A 23,904-nucleotide genomic window follows, 5' to 3' on the forward strand; every position below is an offset into this window, starting at 1 on the left:
GTTCACTGATCATGCCAGTGCACTCCAGCCTGAGCCACAGAACAAGGCCCTGTCTCAAAAAAAAAAAAAAAAAATCATTTGTTGCCCTCTAGAATTGGCACCCCGCCACATATGATGTCCATCACCTGGCCCCTTGTTTTAGTGCCGTCCTGTGGGACAAGAGAGCTAACATCATCTTGGTCTTGCTTTTGCTGACTACGTAAGTAATTCACTGTCTGAACACATTTGGGCCTATCCTGTCTTTACTTGCCAAACCTATGGCAGCGTGGCAAGCCCACTGCAGCAGTAATCACAGTTTCTTAGGGGCTGCTCGACCACTTGACAGCAGGTGTTTCCTGCGAGGCCCTAGGAAGATGCCCTCTATACCACGTTGACTCCCAAGAGGCTTCTGAACACCCCCCACACTTGCACATCCATAACAATGCTGACTCCTCCCCCAGCTGCAAATCATCTGCCAGTGACTGGGGAACTGTTTCTCACTAAGAAGCAAAGTGCAGAACAGACAATTCTTTCTTCAGATCTATGAATGTTTGCAATTACACTGCCTTCACCACACTGGGGATGGTTCCCTAAAAGCCCATGGGGTGGGATGATACAAGGCTTTGCCTTGGCAGGCCAAGAAATCATGACTGCCTGAAGGGCTGTAAGAAGAAAGATTCTGAGTCTTTAATGTTCTCTTGAAGAAAGACGCTGAAATTAATTATCCATGTCAGTCATGGGAGAGTGATATGACAGTGTCCGTTCTCAGAGTTGGCATTTGCTAATCTTTTTTTTTTTCGAGACAGGGTCTCGCTTTGCTGCCCAGGCTACAGTGCAGTGGCACAATCACAGGTCACTGCAGCCTTGACCTCCTGGGCTCAAGTGATCCTCCCACCTCAGCCTAGCAAGGGCTGGGACCACAGTCTTGTCCCACCATGCTAAGCTTTTTTTTTTAAACTTTTTGTAAGGACATGGTCTCATTTTATTGCCTAAGCTTGTCTTGAACCACTGGGCTCAAGTGATCCTCCCACCTCAGCCTCCCAAAGTGCTGGGATTATAGGCATGAGCCACCATACCTGGCTAATTTACTCATCTTTAAGGTTAAAGGACCAAGACAGCACCTTGAAGAAGCACATTTGGGGAATTAAAAGGGAGCTTTCTTTGCTTTTCTTCCTGAATGTGGCATTGCCTATAAATTCTCTTGGACAGATCTCTTTATTTGTTGGAAAAAATTGGGAATGGAAAAAATTAGTTTTCCTTTAGTTTGATTCCTTTTCTAAGAACGTTTCTAAATAAGTCACCTGGAAACATTCAGGTTATGTATGTTTCTAAACCAAGAGGTCTTTGTAATGTGTTGCATTTGGTTACCAAGTCCAGAATTATTCACAGTAAAGTTTCTTGCTTTAGGCTGGGCACTGTTAACAGCTGCCAGAGGTTTGCAGAGGGTTGGGGTGGGGGAGAGGGAATTGAGTGGGTTTCTTCCTGAGGAGTTTTTCTGTGCCTGGCACCATCTTGGCTGCCTTCACATCTGTTATCCCAATTAACTCCTATAATGACACTTCTAGGCACTGTTTTATTATTTTTTTAACTGACACATAATAATTGTACATATTTATGAGGTATAATATGATGTTTTAGTACATGTGTATAATGCATAATGATCAAATCATCTTCTCATTTATCATTTCTTTGTGTTGAGAACATTCCAAACATTTATCGTTTCTTTGTGTTGAGGATATTCAAAATCCACTCTTCTAGCTATTTGAAAATATGTAACAAACTGTTGTTAATTATAATAAACCTATAGCTAACATAGTTTTATATCCAGTAGTCAATCTCTGGCTCTTCCGTCTTGCCCCCGCTCCTTCTCTTCCTCTGGTGACCATTATTCTATGTTCTACTTTTCTGAGATTAATTTTCTTTAGCTTCTACATATGAATGAGATCATGCAGTATTTATCTTTCTGTGCCTGGCTTATTTCATTTACTATACTGTCCTACAAGCTTACCCACGTTGCCGCAAATGACAGTATCTTATTCTTTTCTATGGCTGAATAGTACCCCATTGTGTATATGTACCACATTTTCTTTATTCATTCGTTTGTTGACAGACAGAGTTTGATTCCATAACTTGGCCATTGTACATAGTGCTGCAATAACCGTAGGAGTGCAACCATCTCTTCGACATACTGATTTGTTTTTCTTTTAAATATACACCTAATAGCATAATTCCAGGCACCATTTCGTAAAGGATAAAATAGAGACTTAGAGGAGTTAAATAACTTGTCCCAGGGCCACACCTCTGTTTTTATTTGTTTTTGTTTTTGTTTTGAGGCAGAGTCTCACTCTGTCACCCAGACTGGAGTGCAGTGGCTCGATCTCTGCTCACTGCAACCTCGGCTGTATAGATTGAAAATTTTTCTCCCGTTTTGTAGGTGAAGCACTGTTTTTAAGGGTCAGAGTATTAGGACTTGGTATACAAATTACATTTATTACTTTTTATAACCAGGGTGGGGGAGGAAAAGAAATAATAAAAGCAGGTGCATTAAAATTTTAATGAGTTTGAGCATTCAGCAATTCATAAATCAGTTCTGCACTCCACTGAGGAGGTAAAAGGGTATAGGTGTTTGTGATGGTTAATACTGAGTGTCTACTTGATTGAAGGATGCAATATTGTTCCTGGGCGTGTCTGTAAGGGTGTTGCCAAAGGAGATTAACATTTGAGTCGGTGGGCTGGGGAAGGCAGACCCACCCTTAATCGGGTGGGCACCATCTAATCAGCTGCCAGTGAGTATAAAACAGGCAGAAAACCATGAAGCAACAAAACTGGCCTAGGCTCCCAGCCTACATCTTTCTCCCATGCTGGATGCTTCCTGCCATCAAACATCAGACTCCAAGTTCTTCAGTTTTGGGACTTGGACTGGTTCTCCTTGCTCCTCAGCTTGCAGACAGGCTATTGCAGGACCTTGTCAGTGTGTAAGTTAATACTTAATAAATTCCCCTTTATATATACATCTTCTCTCTCTCTTGTTTATATATATATGAGGTAAAATATGTTTTAGTACATGTGCATATATACATATATGGTGTATAATGTTTTAGTACGTGTGTGTGTGTATATATATATATATATATATGGTGTATATGTGCCACTAATAAGCTATACATATCTTATTAGTTCTGTTCCTCTAAGAGAACACTGACTAATAGTCTTCAAGGAAGCAAGACAAAGAAGACCGTTTGGTTAAAGTGGATGGTCCCTAATTGAGGTTAGTTGGCAGTTTCTGACTGGTTAAGTTTCATTTTACTGTTTACATTGAGAAGAACCCAAGGTGCTGAAGGTGTTTCAACATAATGGCTCCTAATTAACAGGGAAATTGCAAAATAGAAATGAATGACTAAAGAGAGTTGTGGCAGAGAGAATTTGTTGGCTAACATTTGTTATTTCCTACAGAGGCAGAAGAGTGAGGTACTTTTTCTCAACATCCCTTAAATGCAGAGGCGGCCAATGTTCTGGCCAATGGGATATGCAGGGAAGTCTGCTGGAGGGCCTCTGGGAAGACTTCCTTTGCCATTTGTATACAGTCAGCTTGGGCTGCCATAACAAAATATGATAGGCTGGGTGACTTAAATAACCAAATTTTATTTCTCATAGTCTGGAGGCTAGAAGTCCAAGATCAAGGAGCCACCTTGGTTGAGTTCTGGTGTGGCTCTCTTTCTGGCTTACAGATAGCTCCTCATCTGGTGGGGGTGGGGGGAGGGAGGAGGAAGGGGGAAGGGGGCGGGGAAGGAGGGGAGGCAGTTCTCATCTGCTGGGGGGAAGAGGAGGGAGCAGAGTAAGGAAGGGAGACAGTTCTACGTGACATGAAATGTGTGAGAGGCAGTTCTACATGACAAAGAATTGTCCCACCCAGAATGCCAAAATGCTGAGATGACTGGTTTTCTATAAAAATAATGACAGACTATCTGAAAATATGTGAGGAAAATATTAGCATGATTGATATAAGACCCTGAAATGGAAATTTAAGTAGTCTGAAAGTATAGAAATTAAATTACAACAGCAAAACCTATGACACAGACAGAAAATAGGGAAAGTAAAAGCATCTTTAAGCATCACTTATTTTAGGGAGGCACACGAAGTGAAAATATTCTTAAAATCACTTTTTTTTTCAGGTTGGTAGGGGGTTAGTGAAAGATTAGAGTGACTCCATTTTTTCATATAGTAGCAGGAAAATATTTGATTATGAATGAAGATAATTTTGAAAGAAATGCACAGTAGAAATCCCAGATTAACATGAGAAAGACAGGAAATGAATAACTTGATCAAACCAACAAAAATAAAAAGAAGAAACAATGAAGTAAAATAATGAACATAATAACAAAATCAGTGAACACTGACTTCACTCACTGAAAGAAACTACCAGCCAGTTAAGAAAACAAGACCTAGAAATAGGCAGCTTATAGGAAACACATTTAAAATGAAGGGATAAAGAAGACTTGAAATTATAGGTGCTTAAATAAGACTATGAATATGCATGCTAAACCTCCAAATAACAGATCAGCAATTGAAACAAGGACTTATCTGAAAAGACCAACATATTATGAACAAATAGGCTTTACTCCAAGGAGGCAAGCATGTTTTAATGTCAACTTCATACATACAAACCAGTTAGTCAACAGCTTAAAGGGAAGTAACCCATGATCACATCAAAAATGCTAAGAAGGTTTTTATGAAATTCAGCAGCCATTCCTACTAAGATCTCCTGGCAAAACAGGAAATAACCTATTTAAATAAAATAGAGATTATTTACCAAATAGCAACTAAAATATTCTAAATAAATACCAAAACCATTTCAACTAAAGTTCATAACAAACAGGGAGCCCTACTTTCAACATTATGACTCAACACTATATTGAAGTTTGCAGATAACAAACACTTCAGAAAAGAATCTGCCAAACATTGAAAAAGACAAGATCGCCGGGCGCGTTGGCTCAAGCCTGTAATCCCAGCACTTTGGGAGGCCGAGGCGGGTGGATCACGAGGTCAAGAGATCGAGACCATCCTGTTGATCGAGATCAACATGGTGAAACCCCGTCTCTACTAAAAATACAAAAAATTAGCTGGGCATGGTGGCGTGTGCCTGTAATCCCAGCTACTCAGGAGGCTGAGGCAGGAGAATTGCCTGAACCCAGGAGGCGGAGGTTGCGGTGAGCCGAGATTGCGCCATTGCACTCCAGCCTGGGTAACAAGAGCGAAACTCCGTCCCCCCCCCCCAAAAAAAAAAAAAAAAAAAGACAAGATCAAATTATTTTTGTGAATGTCGCAATTGTATTTCTAAAAATCTCAAGACTCTAGTGAAAAACGGTTAGAATTCATGAGGTTTAGTAGGCATATACAATGTTTGTTGTATATAAGCATACAAAAACAGATTTTCTTTGTGTATTTTAACATTTATTTTCTTGATTTTTTTTTTTTTTTTTAAGAGATGGGATTTTGCTGTTTTGCCGGGGCTGATTCTGAAACTCTCGGGCTCAAGCAATCCTCCCACCTTGGCCTCCCAAAGTGCTGGGATTACAGGTGTGATCCATGCACCTGGCCCCTCTCTTTGTAATAAGATTTTACAAATGAAAATGGTCACAATAGTGACCAAAATAGGAACATATTTAAATTTTTTAAAAGGCACAGGACTTAAAGAAAACTTTCCTTACTAAATATATAAATAAGATCCAAACAGAAAATGATATGATGTTCTTAGATGGGAAGACAGTATCATGAGTCAAACTTCCCCAAATTAATATGTAAATTTAATGTAATTTTCACCCCTAATTGGATTAAATTATCACAAACTTCAAATGCTGAGAATAGCCAAGAAAGGCAGTAAGAAGAACAGTGGGCAGGGGTGGGGATGGGAAAAAGCTCTGCCTGACCATATTATAAAGACATCAGTAACTGAATCCATATAATACTGTCATATGAAAAGACAGCTGTAAGTGAAACAGCATTACATATTGAGAAATAAACCTCATTAAATATACAAATTTAATATATGACAAAGCTGGTGTTTCAATTCATTGGGAAAAGGTAGTTTATTTAATAAAGAGTGCTGCACTGACAACCCACTTAGAAGAAAATTTAATTGGACTGTTCGCATTCTATACAAAAAAAAAAAAAAACCCACAAAATCAACAACAAAAAAAACCAGAATAAAGACGTAAAGTAGAAAACCAAAACCAAAAAACAAAAAATGTAGAAGCCATTCTAGTGGCCTATACATGTCACCCAGGAATGGAAACCTTCCTAATAAATACAGAATACTTCCAAAATTTTATAGTCACAAATGTCCATATTTTATATATAAGTATTCTTGAAGATATACTAATATAAAGTTTTTGCTTTTTTGTTTGTTTTTTGGGGATATAGTCTCACTGTCGCCCAGGCTGGAGTCCAGTGGAGCGATCTTGGCTCCACCTACTGGGATCCAGCCATTCTCCTACCTCAGCCTCCAGGTAACTGGGATTATGGATGTGTGCCACTGTGTTCAGCTAATTTTTTAAATATTGTATGTAGAGACGAGGTCTCACTATGTTGCCCAGGCCAGTCTCAAACTCCTGGGCTCAAGAGGTAACTCCTGCCTCAGTCTCCCAAAGTGCTGAAATTACAGGCGTGATCTACCCTGCCCAGCCCTAATAGAAAGTTTTTTTTTTTTTTTTTTTTTGGGAGGGGGAGTTTCGCTTTTTTTACCCAGGCTGGAGTGCAATGGCACGATCTCGGCTCACCGCAACCTCCGCCTCCTGGGTTCAGGCAATTCTCCTGCCTCAGCCTCCTGAGTAGCTGGGATTACAGGCACGCGCCACCATGCCCAGCTAATTTTTTTTTGTATTTTTAGTAGAGACGGGGTTTCACCATGTTGACCAGGATGGTCTCGATCTCTTGACCTCGTGATCCACCCGCCTCGGCCTCCCAAAGTGCTGGGATTACAAGCGTGAGCCACTGCGCCCGGCCAATAGAAAGTTTTAAGTGAGAAAAACTATAAACAAGTTCAACAGAAATAATAGTTTTGGTGAAAAACACTTGCAAATAATAAGAAAAATGGTCTACATTTAGTATAAAAAGAACACTTGCAAAATTTAAAAAAGAGTGAAAACACGGCAAAACTTTAATAAAAATGAATGACAAAATAAAAATTTTAAATGCAAATATGTAATTCACTCAAGTGAAATTCAAATGGTGAAGTTTTATTTAGAAAAAGTACTTATGGCCGGGCGCGGTGGCTCAAGCCTGTAATCCCAGCACTGTGGGAGGCCAAGGCGGGTGGATCACGAGGTCAAGAGATCGAGACCATCCTGGTCAACATGGTGAAACCCCGTCTCTACTAAAAATACAAAAAATTAGCTGGGCATGGTGGTGCGTGCCTGTAATCCCGGCTACTCAGGAGGCTGAGGCAGGAGAATTGCCTGAACCCAGGAGGCGGAGGTTGCGGTGAGCCGAGATCGCGCCATTGCACTCCAGCCTGGGTAACAAGAGTGAAACTCCATCTCAAAAAAAAAAAAAAGAAAAAGAAAAAGTACTTATGAATGTGGTCAAGAGCATGGACCAAAAATAATAAAAATGAAACATGTATATAAAGGTATAAATATGAGTATCTCTGGTAGGCAGAATTCTAAGATGGCCCCCATGAACTCTGCTCCTCATGTTACTCCCATGGGTGATGCCACACTGCAGGGCAAAGGGACTTAGCAGATGTAATTAAAGCTACGAATCAGTTGACCTTAACAGTTTACATAAAGCTATGAATCAGTTGACCTTAACATATCTGGGTGTGCTTAAACTAGTCACAAGAGCCCTTTAAAAGCAGAGTTTTCTCTGGCTGGTGGAAGTAGAGTCAAAATAATATGATGCACCCTGGCAAGCTTTGAAGACAGAAGGGACCACGTTCAAAGACCACAGAGCAAACTCTAGGGGATAGGACTGACAGCCAAGTAGGAAACAGGACCTTCCATCCTGACTTTAATGAGGTTGGAAGTGGATTCCTCCCCAGAGCCATAGTTAAGTACACACCCTAGAAGATACCTTCATTTCAGCCTCGCTGAACCTTGAACAGAGAGCCTAATTGAGTTTACTTGGAGTTCTAAGCTACAGAACTTTGAGATACTAATAGATAATTCAGTTATGAGTGCAATCCAAATGACCAACAAACATTTGAAAAGATTAGATTCACATTTATAGTAGTCAGGAAAATGGAAATTAAAGTAACACTGAAAAAATCACTACATCCACCAGGATTTTTCTAAGTATTTTTTAATGTTAACAATAGTTATTGCCATGAGTATTAAGGGAAAAGTATTTTTATACATTTACTGATGGAAATACAAATTGTTCCGGTCACTTTTGGAAACAATCTGTCAATATTTATTTAAAAATTTAAATATACATTTTCCTCAATCCAGCAATCCTACTCCAGGGAATCTATTCCACAGAAGTAAAACCATCATAGTGACAAACATATACACAGGAATGCTTATTTTAATAATAAAAAGGAAATAAGAGCTATGATAGACTTGAGAAATTCTCATCACATATTGTTAAATGAGAAATGTGAGATGTGGAAAACATACATGATCCCATTTATTTAAAGCAAACTGCCCACCAAAAAAATCTCATTTTTGTAAGACTGTATGTGTATACTGAGAAATTTAAGAGATCTTTATAGATTTGTAAGGTGCTCATGATACACATTACATTAGAAAAAGCAAGTGCAGTGTAGTATGTAGAATAAAATCCCATATGTAATAACTGGGTATACATACTTGTATGAATAATTAGAAAGATACATATCAGGGAGGTAGGAATGAAGGGGTATGATGGAACATGATTAGTTTTGCCATTATGCATCTTTACACATTTATTGTGTTAATTTTTTGCATTAAATTCATGACTTTCTTAACCTGAAAAATATCAAATCATCCCCCTTCCCTGCTTTTTTTTCCTCTGCACTTATCACTAATATTCCATATATTTTACTTGTTCCCCAACCTGGAATGTGCTGCATCAGGTAAAAGCTTTGTCTGTTTACTGCTGACTGCCAGCAACCAGAGCTGTGTGGCATATAGCCGGCACTCAAATATTAAGCCAAGTAGTCTTCTGCTACTCTTGCTGTTCATTCTAGCCTATTTCTCCTACCAGGAGTGTGACAGAACTACATGACCAGAAGTATGGATTCAGAGAGTGAACAATAGTTATTTGCTGGATGCTTATTTTATTAGGTGTTTTATATCCATTATCTCAAATCAACCTAATTAGGCAGATCTATTATTCCCATTTCATAGATGAGAAGCCAATTTAGAAGAGTTGGCTTGTCTAAAGTCTAACAGACAATAAATGTCCTATGTCCAGGCCAAATTCCTGCTTTCTTCCATGCTTAATTGATCTTAAAGGAATCATATTTTTTGTAATTTTAATGAGATAGTTCTTACATGATATATATTGAGATATTCACTGAATATTTCATATGTAATTTGCTACTGTGTTGATTCTTTTAATGATTTAAAGTCATTTGAATATTAAATATAAATAGTTGGTCTCTAACTTGTTGACTTCCTGAAACAATTAAGCTCTTCAGCTAAAGCCCTCAAGACACCTGGGCCCTGCTGGAGGGCTGCCAGAAAACCAAGGACAGAGATGTTCCTAGGAGGTTTCATAAACATTGGTATAATTACTATAAAATCTTCAAGGCAAAAACCAGCCTGAGAGCATCCTGAGGAACTTTGTCCCAGAGTCTTCATCTTGAAAGGAAGCTCCCCAGAGGGATGCCTTTCCTGACAAGCTTCCACTGGGAGGTTCCTCTTTCTCCTTGGACAAAAGCAGTCAGTAGGGCCATCTGTGGGTTGCAAGGAAAGATTGTGGAAATGCACCTGTTCCGAGCCCACAACAATCAAGGCAGGCTCAAGTTCCAGGCTAAAAGAGAAACTCCCCTTCAACTGATCAGAAGCCAGTGCGGAACAGGGAATGAGCGGAAAAGATTGAGGGTGTGGGGACAGAAGGAAGGCCATCAACAGGGTTTGGGACTCCTCCCTGTCCCCAACATGCTCTGCTCAGTTTTCATGCAAGCAGGACTGGAACTGTGCAGTATAAAGAGGTTGCTACTCAGGTGTTTTGTTGCCACCTGTGAGGTGAAGTCCAAATTCCTTCCCAGTCAAGGTGCAGACCTCAATCTTAGGATAAGCTCCACAGAACCAATGGATTTGAGCATCAACTGTCAAAGATTTTTGTTTTTTTTTTTTTGTTTTTTGGTCTTTGATGATTTGGATAGATTAGGATTTTGAAATGGGCTCTCTGATTACTCAACCAACGAATATTTGCAGGGTACCTTTTATATGGCAAGGCACCAGTCACAGTGCTAAGAGGAATATAAGAAAAACAAACACGGTCTGTGCCTTAAGGAGCTTACACTGACAGAAGCAAACATATAATCATTAACCCTTATTTTTGTAGGTAACAAATGAGCAATGTGTAAGATGCAAATCTGGGTTACGGGGCAGAATCAAGATATTCTCATTACCTGCTCCCTATGCCTCAAAAAAAAAAAAAATCCAGAAGATTTTGAAAGATAATGTAGGAGATAAACATCACATAATTCCCTATTAATCTTTGTATTCCAAAAATAATTTCTGAAGAATCACAGGAAATAAAATATTTGTGTATTTATTAGCAAAGGCAAGATATATTATCAATTGCACACATCAGGGGCACAAAATTGCATGGAACTACAACCTTCAAGTCCAAAAGTAAAATAATTTCTATCTCCAGAAAGCAATAACGTTTCTAAAGATTCTCTTATCTTTTCATTGTAATTAGTAGATGTGTATTCCTAAGTCTTCTACAGCAGGAAGAAATAAGGAGTGTATTGTCTTTTTTTTTTTTTTTTTTTAAATCAAATCAATTCTGACAGAAGTAGCTTACTTGCCCTGCTTGTTAAAAGGCTGACCAAAAAAGAAAGGAAGTCTGAATGTTTCAGAGTTGGGAGAAAGCCTGATTCCTTCTGACCCTGAGATACATAAAGAAACCAAACAAATACCAGGCAGCAAAATACTGAGGCATTTACCACATAAGAAAGCACTCTTACATAGAGGTTGAGTACTGGGAAGATTGTTGGGGAGGATATTATTCACAAACAACTGTCAAAAGATATGAGACTGCTGAGTTTTTCTTTTTCTAAAAATCATACTGAGTGATATTATCCTATCCAGAGAATATTCTGAAATATGTGGGCTATAGAAAAAGATGTAAGTACATTTTAAAAAATGTTTTTAAAAGCATAGTCAAAGCCATTCAAAAGACAACTCACTCCGTAAAAATGATTCTCATATTTTTTCATGAGATTATCACTTGGCCACTTTAGGACATTTCTCACATGCCTGGTTTTCATCCTGACATATGCAATGACACAAAATACCTGAGTTTATGTTTTTATAGCTCCCTCAAATATAATGAAAACTATGCCCTCTGATGCTTTGCAGGGGGCTCTAGGATACTTTTGATATCTTTCCCAAAAATATTTAATTTAGATAACAAGAAGCAATGATAAACAAGCCAGACTCGGAACCACTTATTCTTTGGGGTCAGAAGTGATCTCATGTCAGCCCATTGAAGTTGAAATGGAAGACAATGTGGGTCAGGCCACAGGGCCAGCTGCTTCTCCTTTTTGGTAAGGTACTTCTTTCCCCACACTCTCACCCAAGTTATCCAGTGCCCAAAATAAACTGTTTCTGATAAAATTACTTTTGCTCTAAGTTAATTTTGTTTATGCAGTAATTTTCCAAAATTTGGAAATTTTGGTCCCATTTCCAAAGAGAAGTAGTTGAGTGCCAGTATACTTTCCCATTTCAGCACATACATATAAACCACAAGCTGTTTACGTCTACAACTCATGATTAATGCAAAATTTTGCTTTTCACGTGCTTTTTTTCTTAAAGTTTTCAATTCGGGCATTCTTAATTGCAGATGATGGGTTTCTCTACTATTACCCTTAATTTGATGATGCTATTATATAATTTTAAAAAATCTTTTGTTTGAAGTAATGAATTGGGAATCTGATACACTAGATATTATTATGGCATAAGAAATTATAGCACATAAATTAGTAACACTAACTAGTACTCCAAGCGTTGTTTAACAGATGTTTTACTGTGGGCTCTCCTTTACATCACTGGGTTAATTATCTAAAGAGGCACACAGAAAAAGTCAATGTGGAGCTGGCATCTGGACCAGTCTTTATGTAAGGTGAATGGCTAAATCACCAAGGACAAGATACTTTTCTATGAAATAGGTCCTTCCTATCAGTAGGTTACTGCAGACTTCACTCACCCAAATAATGACTTCCAATTAGGAATAACAAAAAGGTTAAGGTTTTATAGGGTTTGAGTGATACTCAGAAGTGAGTCATTTTATGTTTGGTAGATTTTGAATTTTTTGAAAATATACAAAATTTACTGAGTTAAAATTTGTGTTTCAGAAAATGGACTCCAATTTTCAGAGCTGCAGATCTGTATGTTAGTGCTTCTTTACAGAACTGGAGTGTTCTGGTCATCCAGAGAAATAACAGGTGAAAGGATGCTCCGTGATTATACTGTTTAGATCAAAGGTATGCTCAACTCCCAGGTGTTCTGAGAATACCTTATAAGCCAGGACAATGCTGGGACCCCACAAAACATCAGTGATTTTGGGAAGCCCAGAGAAGGTCAGGATGCTACCTGGCAATCCTAAGCTGACCCCAGGGGGTTCATCAATCCATGAATAATTTTTGGAGTTTTAATGACCTCCTGAGATAGATTACTCCAAAATGACTCCAGCTAATTATGTCTCAGCTCTCATTAAAAAGATAAAAGAGATGTTTCCAACACTACTGAAAAATGTGTGTACACACCAAAGGATATAATATTCATTAGTATACCAGTATACAGAACACCAAATAATGGTGGATAGTTTCAAGGAATTCCATATTGTATTGTGGATCCAGATTGGAACACAATAGACTGAGTTCTGGGTAGGCCAAAGGCCTTGAAAAATAATGTTGATTTGAAGGGGCAGGGAGAGTGGAAGACTTATGTGTGTCTGTTAAGTAACCAAACAAAGAAAAAATAAAACATTGTATTTACGTATGTGTGCATAAATTTTAAAAGCCATTTAAACTGAACATTTGAAAAACATAAAGCGTATTCATTAAACATGTGTCTCTGAAAGCATCACTGATCCAATCCTAGAAAATATTTTGACTGGCTTTTCAGCGGTCCAAATTCTCTGTAGTGATAAACTTCTCCTCCTTCCTCACAATTAGTAATTAAGACTGGTTCATTAATTTTGGACTCACATAAACTTTATCTAATATCCTTTTATATTTCTCTGTACTCCTCTACAACTCCTACCCCCAAATCCCCCAAATCAGACTATGTTAATTTAACTGATTCACTGTAAAGTCACAGCTAGATTCCAAATCTGACAAACATTCCAATTCATGAGACACCTATAGCACATTATCTATATTTGTACACTTTATTTAAAAACAAATAATACACTTAGAGCCACCAAAGATGGATATCTTAATTAGCTTATCCATACCCTGAATTTACAAAAGAAACTTCTGGCACCACAAAAATTAGCATTTGGATTAATTTACATTAATTGATGTAACTAAATTTAAAATACCTAAGGATCAAACAATCTGGCCCAGGGCTCACCAGCTGGAGGACTGGGTGTGGAAAGAAAGGGTTATTTAGGAAACTGAACTGATGACACACCCTGTGGTTAGCTCTAGTCAACTGAACTTGAGAAGACATAAAATAACCAGCAGATTTCAATATTAAATAAAAGAAGTGGTTCCTCCTAAAAACAGGTATTAGATCATAGAGTTGGGATGGGAGTAGGGGATACCTCTTTATCCGGGCTGGAAACAAAAAGAGTGTGGAGAAGGGGAATTGTATTGTTTTCTCACAAGAGGCAAGCTTCAGCCAAACAATGAGGAGATAGATAGCAGGGAGGGAGACGTGGTAAACCAAAGACTTTCTGATTGCTGATAATACCAAATTTAGCAGCTCTCTACAAGTCAATTAATACACCATTCTCTGAGACATTTTCAGAGAGGAGCTAACTAACACCCACCCAGAGGGGGGAAAAATCATTCTACATTAACAAGGCACTCACTGGTTCACAGCCTGTTAAAAACCCAGGCAGACATTAGAGTTAATCCAAATTAAAATGATTTTGAAAATTTGCATCAGAGAGATGACAAGTATGTGGTCCCGGTTAAATCAAATCTAAAGCTTGGATTAGCAAAGATCCAGAAAATTCTGACCCCCTAAGCACCACTTCAGGAATACTGCTATAATCAATGAGTGGGATCTAGGGATCTGTTTGGCCTAACATTTGGTTTTTATTAGAATTAAAAAAAAAAAAAAAAAAAAAAACTGATGCAAAGAATCTATTAAATACTTTGTCAATTTGGCATCCCTTACACTGACATGAAGATCCAGTTGGATGATGGATATGGCCAATTACAAGGCAAAAGTAAAAATTATACCAGTTATTCACGAATGACCTGTCCTTTGTTTTCAAAAACATGTTTTTTGGGCCTTTCTCTAAAATGAACTTTAGGATTTGATACATTTCACAAAAAAATACATATTTTTGTCAGCTCCTACTTTGTACAACCTGAATCCCAGTGTCAAACACTTAAGTACTGCAATTGTATAAATAACTAAACAAGTAACAGTAATGGAGAGGCAATTTCTGAGTAAATAAAATGAATGATTATGTACTTAATAGTCTTGAAATCACTTTCAAAGAATAAAGTATTCTGAATAAGATTATAGTTAGAACTCTTTTTCATGTAAATTCAATAATAATTTGGCTATTGGTTGAAAACATCACACAGACATATACCAACCAAAGATCCATTGTCTCCACTCACTAACCACATTGATGGTTAATTTTAAGCAATTCTTTTAAAGAAAAACAAAGCCTTTCAATCTGATTTGTGACATCTTAATATAACTTAAATGATAAAGCCTGAGAAAAGCACCAACATAGATTTTTTAAATTGCATCCAACCATCATTTCAGATGTCATAAAGATTTGCTTCAGTTAAAATGGCAGCAATGACAAAGAGGTAGATATGAGAGATGCCATTTAAATATTTTAAGACTATTCTTAGGTGGAATTTTTAACTAGTTCAGGTAATTCCTAAAAATAATATTTATTAGTTAAATCTTTATCACATAAGAACTTCATGATATGCTGTTTTGTAAGAGGGAAATACATGAAAGTATTAAAAAGTGAGCCTTTAAAAAATGACACTTACTTAGCCAACATTAATGAGATCCCATAATTTTGGTGAACCAATAATTTTTCCTTCTACCTGAACTTTACTACCATTAAAGAATAGCTATATTTTCTCTACTGAAATTTCTAGGAATTCACATTCAAAATTCTTGGAAAGTATATATGGTACTCAAAAGAGCACAAAGCGCATGAAATGTCCCCTGAAGTCCTAGAAGTTGAGCAGATATATTAAAAATACATTGATGGTCACAAATCAGGACCTTCACAGATTGGTAAACACACACACACACACACACACACACACACGCACGCATACACACACACTAACTCTCTCTCCCTCTCTCTCTGACCCCCCCCAACCCCTGCCCCAAACTCAATCTTCATCCTCACTGTAAGGCTGCATTTATATATATATTTTTAAAGGCACCTCTCATTTTCTAGCTATTGCCTTCTTGATATTCGCTTTTGTTAAAAAGCCTGAATGTTCAATGGAAATAGTTCAGAACTGAGAATAAAATATTTTTCAATTCACATTTGAATAGCCAGGTTTTCTTACATTCAGATTTTAATACACTAGAATGACAGTCTTTAAAATAAGCATGCTAGCCTATAATGAATATAGTATATACAGTAATTTAAACATTTAGAACTATATATTATACTGCAAAAGCAAACAGCACAACACTCATCATACTCATCATCTGCTGTGTATACTACCTCCAAAAATGAAAATACAAAACAGTAAAATGCACCTATGGTTCTATATATATATATATATATATATATATATATATATATATATGTATATATATAGTTTATATATTATATATATTCTTACAATATATATAATATATATTTATAAAATATACATACATTTTAGACATTTTCAAATAAATCTTCATCATTATTTCCAAAAGAAATTTATAGCAAGAATACTGAAGGAATGAAAGTCAGATTAAAAAAAAAATTTCTCACAAAGTTCATCACCAGTGATGCAGCTCAATCTCCCCCCTTTTGGTCATAACTAAAATGATTATAAAAGCTAAATATTTTGCATAACTAAGTATCTGTTTAATGGCAAAAGTTGCTAAACTTGTTCATTAGAAAAATACTGAAGGTCATTATATCACTTATGTTAAATATCCGTCTATGGTTTGAGTAGCAAATGAGCTCTATATGACAGTTGAGTTTTGAGAAGGGTGCTGCAAGCTCCCAGAGATGTATCCATAGCATATGAAAATAAGGCAGGGGTTCACACCTCCTGCTGATTTTCATACTATTCCAATACATTTCATCCGAAATATTTACAAATGAAGCTCTACGAAAGCATTTCACTGGCTGTGTAAATACTGAATTTGTTCATTCTGTGAAGTTTTATTGAATGTTCAACAGGCTAGGGGAAAAGTCAGACACATGTATATGCTACTCTGGATGGAAGACAGCTTTGGCTCATTTCTAGGCTGATCATGCAGTGCTGGTAGAGAAGACTCTATAGTCTCCAAAGGCACTGCACTGGCTTCCTATGGAACTTTCAACAGTTCCATTTGCACTATAGTCTATGTATCCCATGGTTATTTTCCACTTACTAACGGAAAAATTTCAACCATGAAGCATAAAATGAACAGGGGAAGAACGTCTTGGTTTTCAGGATTTCAGTGACATTAGTAAAGCAGGTACTGAAGATCTTAGAAGGTAATTAAAACAATAACTGGTAGAACAACAGTTTTGTGGTAATCCATCATAAATACACTAAGTAATGGCACCTTCCTTCCCTCCTGGAAGGAATTTTCCAGTCTCCTTCTACAAATGTTAGGTTAGAAACATTCTTTCTTCACTATGAAGAACCAAAAGAAATTTACCGAACACAATATGGAATTCTGTATCTGCAAGGAAATATAAGCATTTACCTGATAGTTCATGTTTAGGTCAATTCATTTAATTACATAAAGGAGTCTCTTAAGCCTGCTTGTAACCAAAGTACAAAGATGAAATGAAAAGGTAGCTGTGTTAAAATACTATGGCATATCTGTATGAAAATCAGGCAAATTTAGCACGTCTTTAAAGAAAATTTGCCTGTATAATGCAGAATTCTAAGGGCAAACAAGCACAAATTTTATAGAAATATTGTCAATCATTAGCCACATCACCACCAGAATACTTTTTCAAGGAGATGTACATATCATGAGAAGTGTCACTGTTATGATGATGGAAAATGTGGGGAATGGAATATGTAGAAATTGTTTTAATTGGTTAAAATATTTATATATTTAATTTTTTTTAAATCTAAGAGCTTATTTATATTTTTTTGGTGGCAAGTTGGACGTTAATAATTTATTTCTAATTTCTAGAATAGTCTCTGTCATTTGGGACAAAGAAGAAAGAGAATAAAGTGAGCCATAACAGCATTAGAAATAAGGTCTGTATGACCGGGGACTAGGTCTAGATAGTGGTGTCCTAGGAATTCCAAAAGCTGACCACATGTAGGTGGGTCACAGGTAAGTTGGGATGGGAAAGCCTGGCCTTTTAAGGTATGGATTTCCCAAGAAACAATACTGATTCACTGCCTATTAAAACATGTATATCTCAATTAAACAATGGGGGAGGAATAGAGAGAGAGAAAGACGGAAATTTTTAATCAATATTTGGCAATGAACTCTTTCATTCAGATTTCCAGGAGATTATTCTTAGAGAGATTAATAGAGGACTTCCGGGATACAAAACATTTGCTTTTATTAGTACTTCTGCAAAAGTAGCTGCATGAAGTTAACCATATTCTTTGGACTCTTAATAATTATGAACTATTCTTGGTAGATGTCAGATAACTCGAATGTGACAGACAAAGAAGAAAGAGCACAGATCATCTGAAGCATCATTAAATGGGTATTGATAAACAAGTATTAGCAAATAACTTCCATCTTTTCAGTCACTGAAAAGTAAGATTTCATTGGTATGAAATAATCACTCGTACTAGAAATGCCACATGAATAAAGTGAATTTTAAAACAGAAATTATTATAGAGATATGCCCTGTTTACCCTTAAAAATAAACAGAATTTCAAACCGGAATAAGTTAAATCCTTTAGTAAAAGCAGAGTCCATCAACTATTCTTCATAATGGTGAGTGCTTGATAGTTAAACTTTAGAATGATACCAAATATATTTTTCAAAACTGTAATACAATATAGAAATCTGCTTGCAAACTAAGTATTTGTTTAGCATTTCTGAGTAGTAATATATTTAACGTATTATTGCATTTTTCTCCCCCTAGCAGGTAAAATGCTTTGCCAGGTGCTTTATGGGAACAGCTGAAAGGAGAGTCAAATTAAAAACTCAGTTTAACACTGCCTGGTCATTATACACAAAAGGGTTAGTATGGCAGATATGATAAAGATTACTATTTTGACTACTTAATGTGTTTAACAAGATTTCTCAAAAGAGAACTTGGTCTAAGTTTCCCGCTTTTCTTCTGTTTAGTCCCAGCTATCAAGCCTCTTAACTATCCATTGCAGCATGCCCTACTTACTCAATAGGGACAAGCTAAACTTTTATTCGCTCAGGCCTGCCTAGCAAATTAGAACCTCAGAAATAAAGGCGCCTATTGGGAGAAATTTGAAACAGACCTCCAGCTCACAGATTCAGCTGAGCTTGCAGCAACCTGAACAAACCTTAGTTTTAGAAAACAGTATATGAATTGCAAAACTATACTTCAACAAATGTTCTCTGTGCTCCTTCAGCAGAACAAAAGGGCAGGATGAGTTGATTCTTGCCCTCATCTTCTGTATCTCTTTTGTGCAGTTGATTACTTATAAACAGCTAGAAGGCGAAGATGATGCACTGCGTCATACAAAGACTTTGGCCAGTGCGTCAGCTCCAGCACTGGCTATATAGCATTTGGATGGGTGGAAAGCTACATCATGAATCGATTCTTCAAACTTCTTTCGATGAGCTGTGAATTCTTGGATACACGTCTTGCTTTCTAGATTCCATAAACGTATTGAACAGTCATGACCTATGCCAAAAAAAAAAAAAATTGAAAGGAAAAATTACATTAACATGAAAATGATAAGGACAAATAAATAATCCATACTTGAGGTACTTACTGCCAGACATCAAGTAAAGGCCATTAGGATCAACTGCTAAACTTGTAACAGCTTCTAGGTGGGCTACCATCGAGTGGATCAGTTTGCCTTTGGAAAAAGAGATTGTTACTCCTTATTAATGCCACTGCCGTTCCTCATCTTCAGTATGCTGGTTTCTCCAGTCATCCCTCTCTGTGTGCTTAATATATTAATGGCTTTTCCATTGACTAAAACAACATGTTTCCCTCTTGCCTCTAGTCATGGCAGTGATACAAAAAACAAAAAAGCTCAAATTTTAGATTATACTTTTGTCTTTTAAGCCACAATACGGAAGTCAGTAATTTCTAAACACACCCCTTAAGCCACATTTGTTAATTAGAACTTAGACATTATTAATCACCTACTTTGCATCCTTTAGCTACTGGCAAATTGAGTTGTGGAAATATAGAATTCAAATTCACAGAGAGAAAACAATGAGGCAAAGAAAGAGGACGGAAAGAAAACATGGCCACAACTGTGGTGGATACAACATATAGAAAAGATTTTAAAATATTAAATGACTCATCACCAGCAGCTAAACAAAGTCAGCAAAAGTCAACAAATTAACAAGGCAGATACTTAGGTAAATATGGCAGCTAATATAGGGTGCTTTCCTCTAACACAGCTCTTCGTAGATTTCCTTTATACTGGTGAAATGTAATAAAATAAAACTTGGGCAAGTCTCCATGCACAATTCAAATCAATAAGAACCAACTAGTCAGTTTTATAACACAGATAAGATTAGTTCATAGAAAATGAATAAAATGACCTGGAGGTTTTCCATCTGCAACACTAAAAAAGGCTATCTGGTAACTTAATAACTGGATATTGAATAAGGCTATTCAATAACTGAACATTTTAAACAAAATATAATCATCATATGCCTCTACTTCCAATGTTTCTACTTTTCCCCAATATATAATACTACAACAGATCATAGCAACAGATCATTTTTACTGGTATTTGAGAAAATTTTTCCTGGTGTCCATAGTGATAAACTTGGCTCTAAGGCCTAAATATAGCATCTGCTCACTATTAAATAAATCAAAATGATTCTGTATTGTATAATAAAGACTAGTCTTAGTAGATTTGGATGGAATGAAGAGAAACAGAGCCAGGAGAACATTTGTGTTTCAGTGCCTATTCCCTGACTATGAAATCACCAACAGACACCAAAATTAGCCTACTTGTGGTAGGAATGTTTTTTCTTTTTGCTTTAATAAAAACCATTTCTTAATAAATTCTTACCTGTATTGTTATCATAGAATTTGATGTGCCTGTCTTCATGAGCAGTGATGCTGATCGGAAGAGTGGGATGACTGATGACTCTATTTATTTGGCAGGAAGAGTTGGCTGCTAAACAGAAAAAATTAAAAAGCAACACAATTTAGTCAAATATATTTTTCACACAAAGGAGAATTAAATTATCTACCTAAGAGATTGAAAAAGTAGGCTGGGCGTGGTGGCTCATGCCTATAATCCCTGCACTTGGGAGGCTGGGAGGCTAAGGTGGGTGGATTATGAGGTCAGGAGATGGAAACCATCCTGGCCAACATGGTGAAACCTTATATCTACTAAAAATACAAAAATTAGCCAGGTGTGGTGGCACATGCCTGTAGTCCCAGCTCCTCAGGAGGCTGAGGCAGGAGAATCACTTGAACCTGGGAGACAGAGGCTGTAGTGAGCTGAGATCACGCCACTGCATTCCAGCCTGGGTGACAGAGCGAGACTCCATCTCAAAAAAAAAAAAAAAAAGTAAATAATGTGACTTTTACTTGTCTTTAGTTCATTTATTCTGTGATTGTTTTCAAAATTTCAATGTTAGGAAGCAGAACTGCCTGAACCATGCTATACTGATAAATCTGGAAGTATTTCTAAATTACAATTTCCTGCTATATGTGGGTACCATCTAAGGCTTAGTCTATAGCCACTAACATTGTTCATTCTACAATGTTCTGTGAGATTCTGCTACTTTTAATATAAACTTCCATCATCACTTACATGGAGATAATTCTCAAATTTAAATCTCAGATCTTTTTGCATACAAAGTTCTATATCACATCGTTATTATCTAAAGATAAACAAAGAGAGCTTCTTAATCCTTAAGTCCCCTTTTCACTATTCCTCATCATAATAGAAATGGTCATCATTTGACAATGGAGTCTCACTCTGTCGCCATGATGGGGTGCAGTTGTGCAATCTGAGTTCACTGCAACCTCCACCTCCTGGGTTCAAGCAATTCTGCCTCAGCCTCCAGAGTAGCTGGGACTACAGGCACACGTCACCATACCCAGCTAATTTTTGTATTTTCAGTAGAGGCGGGGTTTCACCATGTTGCCCAGGATGGTCTTGATCTCCTGACCTTGTGATCTGCCTGCCCCAGCCTCCCAGAGTGCTGGGATTACAGGCGAGCCACCACGCCTGGCCCAGGTTTGGAATCCTAAAAGTCAGCATCCTAACTGTATTTTTTGTGTTATTAGGTTCCAAAGAAACTTCAACTATATGCACAATGAGACAGGCAAGCACATATTGATTATTAACCCCATATTACAGTGAACACATCAAGGTTCAGAAAAAGTTGTGACTCCTCCACAATCAGGTGACAAAATCAGTACCTGTTCTAACTTCTCCCTCCCGACCTGACGGTTCGTGCAAATCACACAACTTGTCAAAATTGGTTCCTAAATGATCACAAGTTCTTCCTGAAAGGCTTTTATCAAAAAGAAATCAGTAATTTAGGGCCGGGCACGGTGGCTCACACCTGCAATCCCAGCACTTTGGGAGGCCGAGGCAGGTGGATCATGAGGTCAAGAGATCGAGACCATCCTGGTCAACATGGTGAAACCCCATCTCTACTAAAAAAAAAAAAAAATACAAAAAATCAGCTGGGCACGGTGGCGTGTGCCTGTAATCTTGGCTACTCAGGAGGCTGAGGCAGAAGAATTGCCTGAACCCAGGAGGTGGAGGCCAACATGGTGAAACTCTGTCTCTACGAAAAATACAAAAATGGGCCAGACGTGGTGGCACACGCCTGTGGTCCCAACTACTCTGGAGGCTGAGGCAGGAGAATCACTTGAACCCAGGAGATGGAGGTTGCAGTAAGCTGAGATCATGCCAATGCACTCCAGCCTGTGCAACAGAGTGAGACTCCATCTCAAAAGAATAAATATAAAACAAAAAACTCACTTGACCACGTGGAATAAGTTCTTGGTCAGTTACACCTAATTTAGACAACCCTAAACAAAGACATGCTTATTTACAAAATTCAGACTATGTGTTATTTCCTCCACAGATAATACTCCATTGAGCAATACCCTCTGTAAAACCCAGCAAGAGAAAAACAGTAACAACAAAAAAAGAAATAATTTAAGTATCCCACGTATTCTGAGAGAGACATTTTACAGAATAGCCTCAATTACTTTGAGAGCTAGAAAATAAGTAAGATTGAAATCAAATCATGGAAGCAGGCAAAAGAAAGTTCTTATTTGTTAATACTTTTAAGGAAGCTTCTCCACTTGATGGATAAATCAGAGAAGTAGGCAGGATGCAAAGAATACTACTCATACCTGGCTTGTGACGTATCTGCTTCAACTACCTTTGACTTTACCACAGTCATTGACTATACCACAGCCACTGACGTCACTGAGAAGAAGGGTAATTCCTATTCTAACAAACATCCTTCATCACTTTAAACTCTATATAAAATTCACTTTCACCTTGAAGCTTGTTTGATCCTAACTTTCATTAAAAAAAAAAAAAAAATGCTAAATTCCAAAACAACACAACACAATCAAATACAAATAGCACGGGGTAGTTCACAGTAAAAAATAATAAAAGACTAATTTAAGTTTGCTTTATACAACCTTAAAAGTAAAAAATGTTAACTTAGAAAATGTTGAGACATATTACAACTCAAAATAATTATCATTTATTCCAGTAAGGTTGCCTTTGTTGAAAACGTTGTTGGAAGTCTTCTCAAAATGTTTCCAGTATCAGGTAAAAAGTCCTATTAATTTAGGGTCACATCTCTTGGGGGAAAGTGTGGACTTGCCTAGTTCTCTTTATCCATCTGATCCACCAGACTTGACATCTTATTAACCTGCAGTCATTTGAAGCACTATTTCCATTCGGGATGTTTAAGAATTGGTCATATAATCTCCGAAGGTAATTACAAAAATGTTCTCATCATTTTTAATTTCACATTAGTTTTTTATTTTACTACGATAGCTTTGGGTCATATATTTAAATGTGATTTTAAATTTATTGAGAGTCTAAAACCTGTGTTTTTTGGTGAAAAAGTTCTCCTTTACAATTCTATCTTCTCAGTTTTTATTTCCTTATCTCTCTCGTTTATATCCAAGTAGCTCAAAGTTCTATTCATGCTTACTTCCCCAAACAAGTCTCAGCATATCAGAATAAAACAAACAACAGATCAGGAAGGGAAAATGATGAAAACCACAATGGAATGAAGAAAC

General features: G+C 37.2%; 1 protein-coding gene across 3 annotated transcripts in view; it reads right to left on the bottom strand.

The window, feature by feature from the left end:
- Positions 1 to 10,887: 10,887 nt before the first annotated feature.
- STRN (striatin) overlaps positions 10,888 to 23,904 on the bottom strand; it is a 136,099-nt gene continuing 123,082 nt past the window's right edge. For 2 of the 3 annotated variants that reach the window (XM_032239305.1, XM_032239307.1), the window contains 3 exons: positions 20,678 to 20,785; positions 19,412 to 19,498; positions 10,888 to 19,320 (listed from right to left, as the gene is read on the bottom strand). In XM_032239305.1, the coding sequence (XP_032095196.1) occupies positions 19,151 to 19,320; positions 19,412 to 19,498; positions 20,678 to 20,785 (365 nt within the window). In that variant the 3' untranslated portion in view covers positions 10,888 to 19,150. The remainder of the gene's footprint in view (positions 19,321 to 19,411; positions 19,499 to 20,677; positions 20,786 to 23,904) is intronic. The other variant, XM_032239306.1, reaches the window with a different exon arrangement.

Source organism: Sapajus apella, unplaced genomic scaffold, assembly GCF_009761245.1.
Source record: "Sapajus apella isolate SASKATOON/1434 unplaced genomic scaffold, GSC_monkey_1.0 scaffold44, whole genome shotgun sequence".
Taxonomy (NCBI): domain Eukaryota; kingdom Metazoa; phylum Chordata; class Mammalia; order Primates; family Cebidae; genus Sapajus; species Sapajus apella.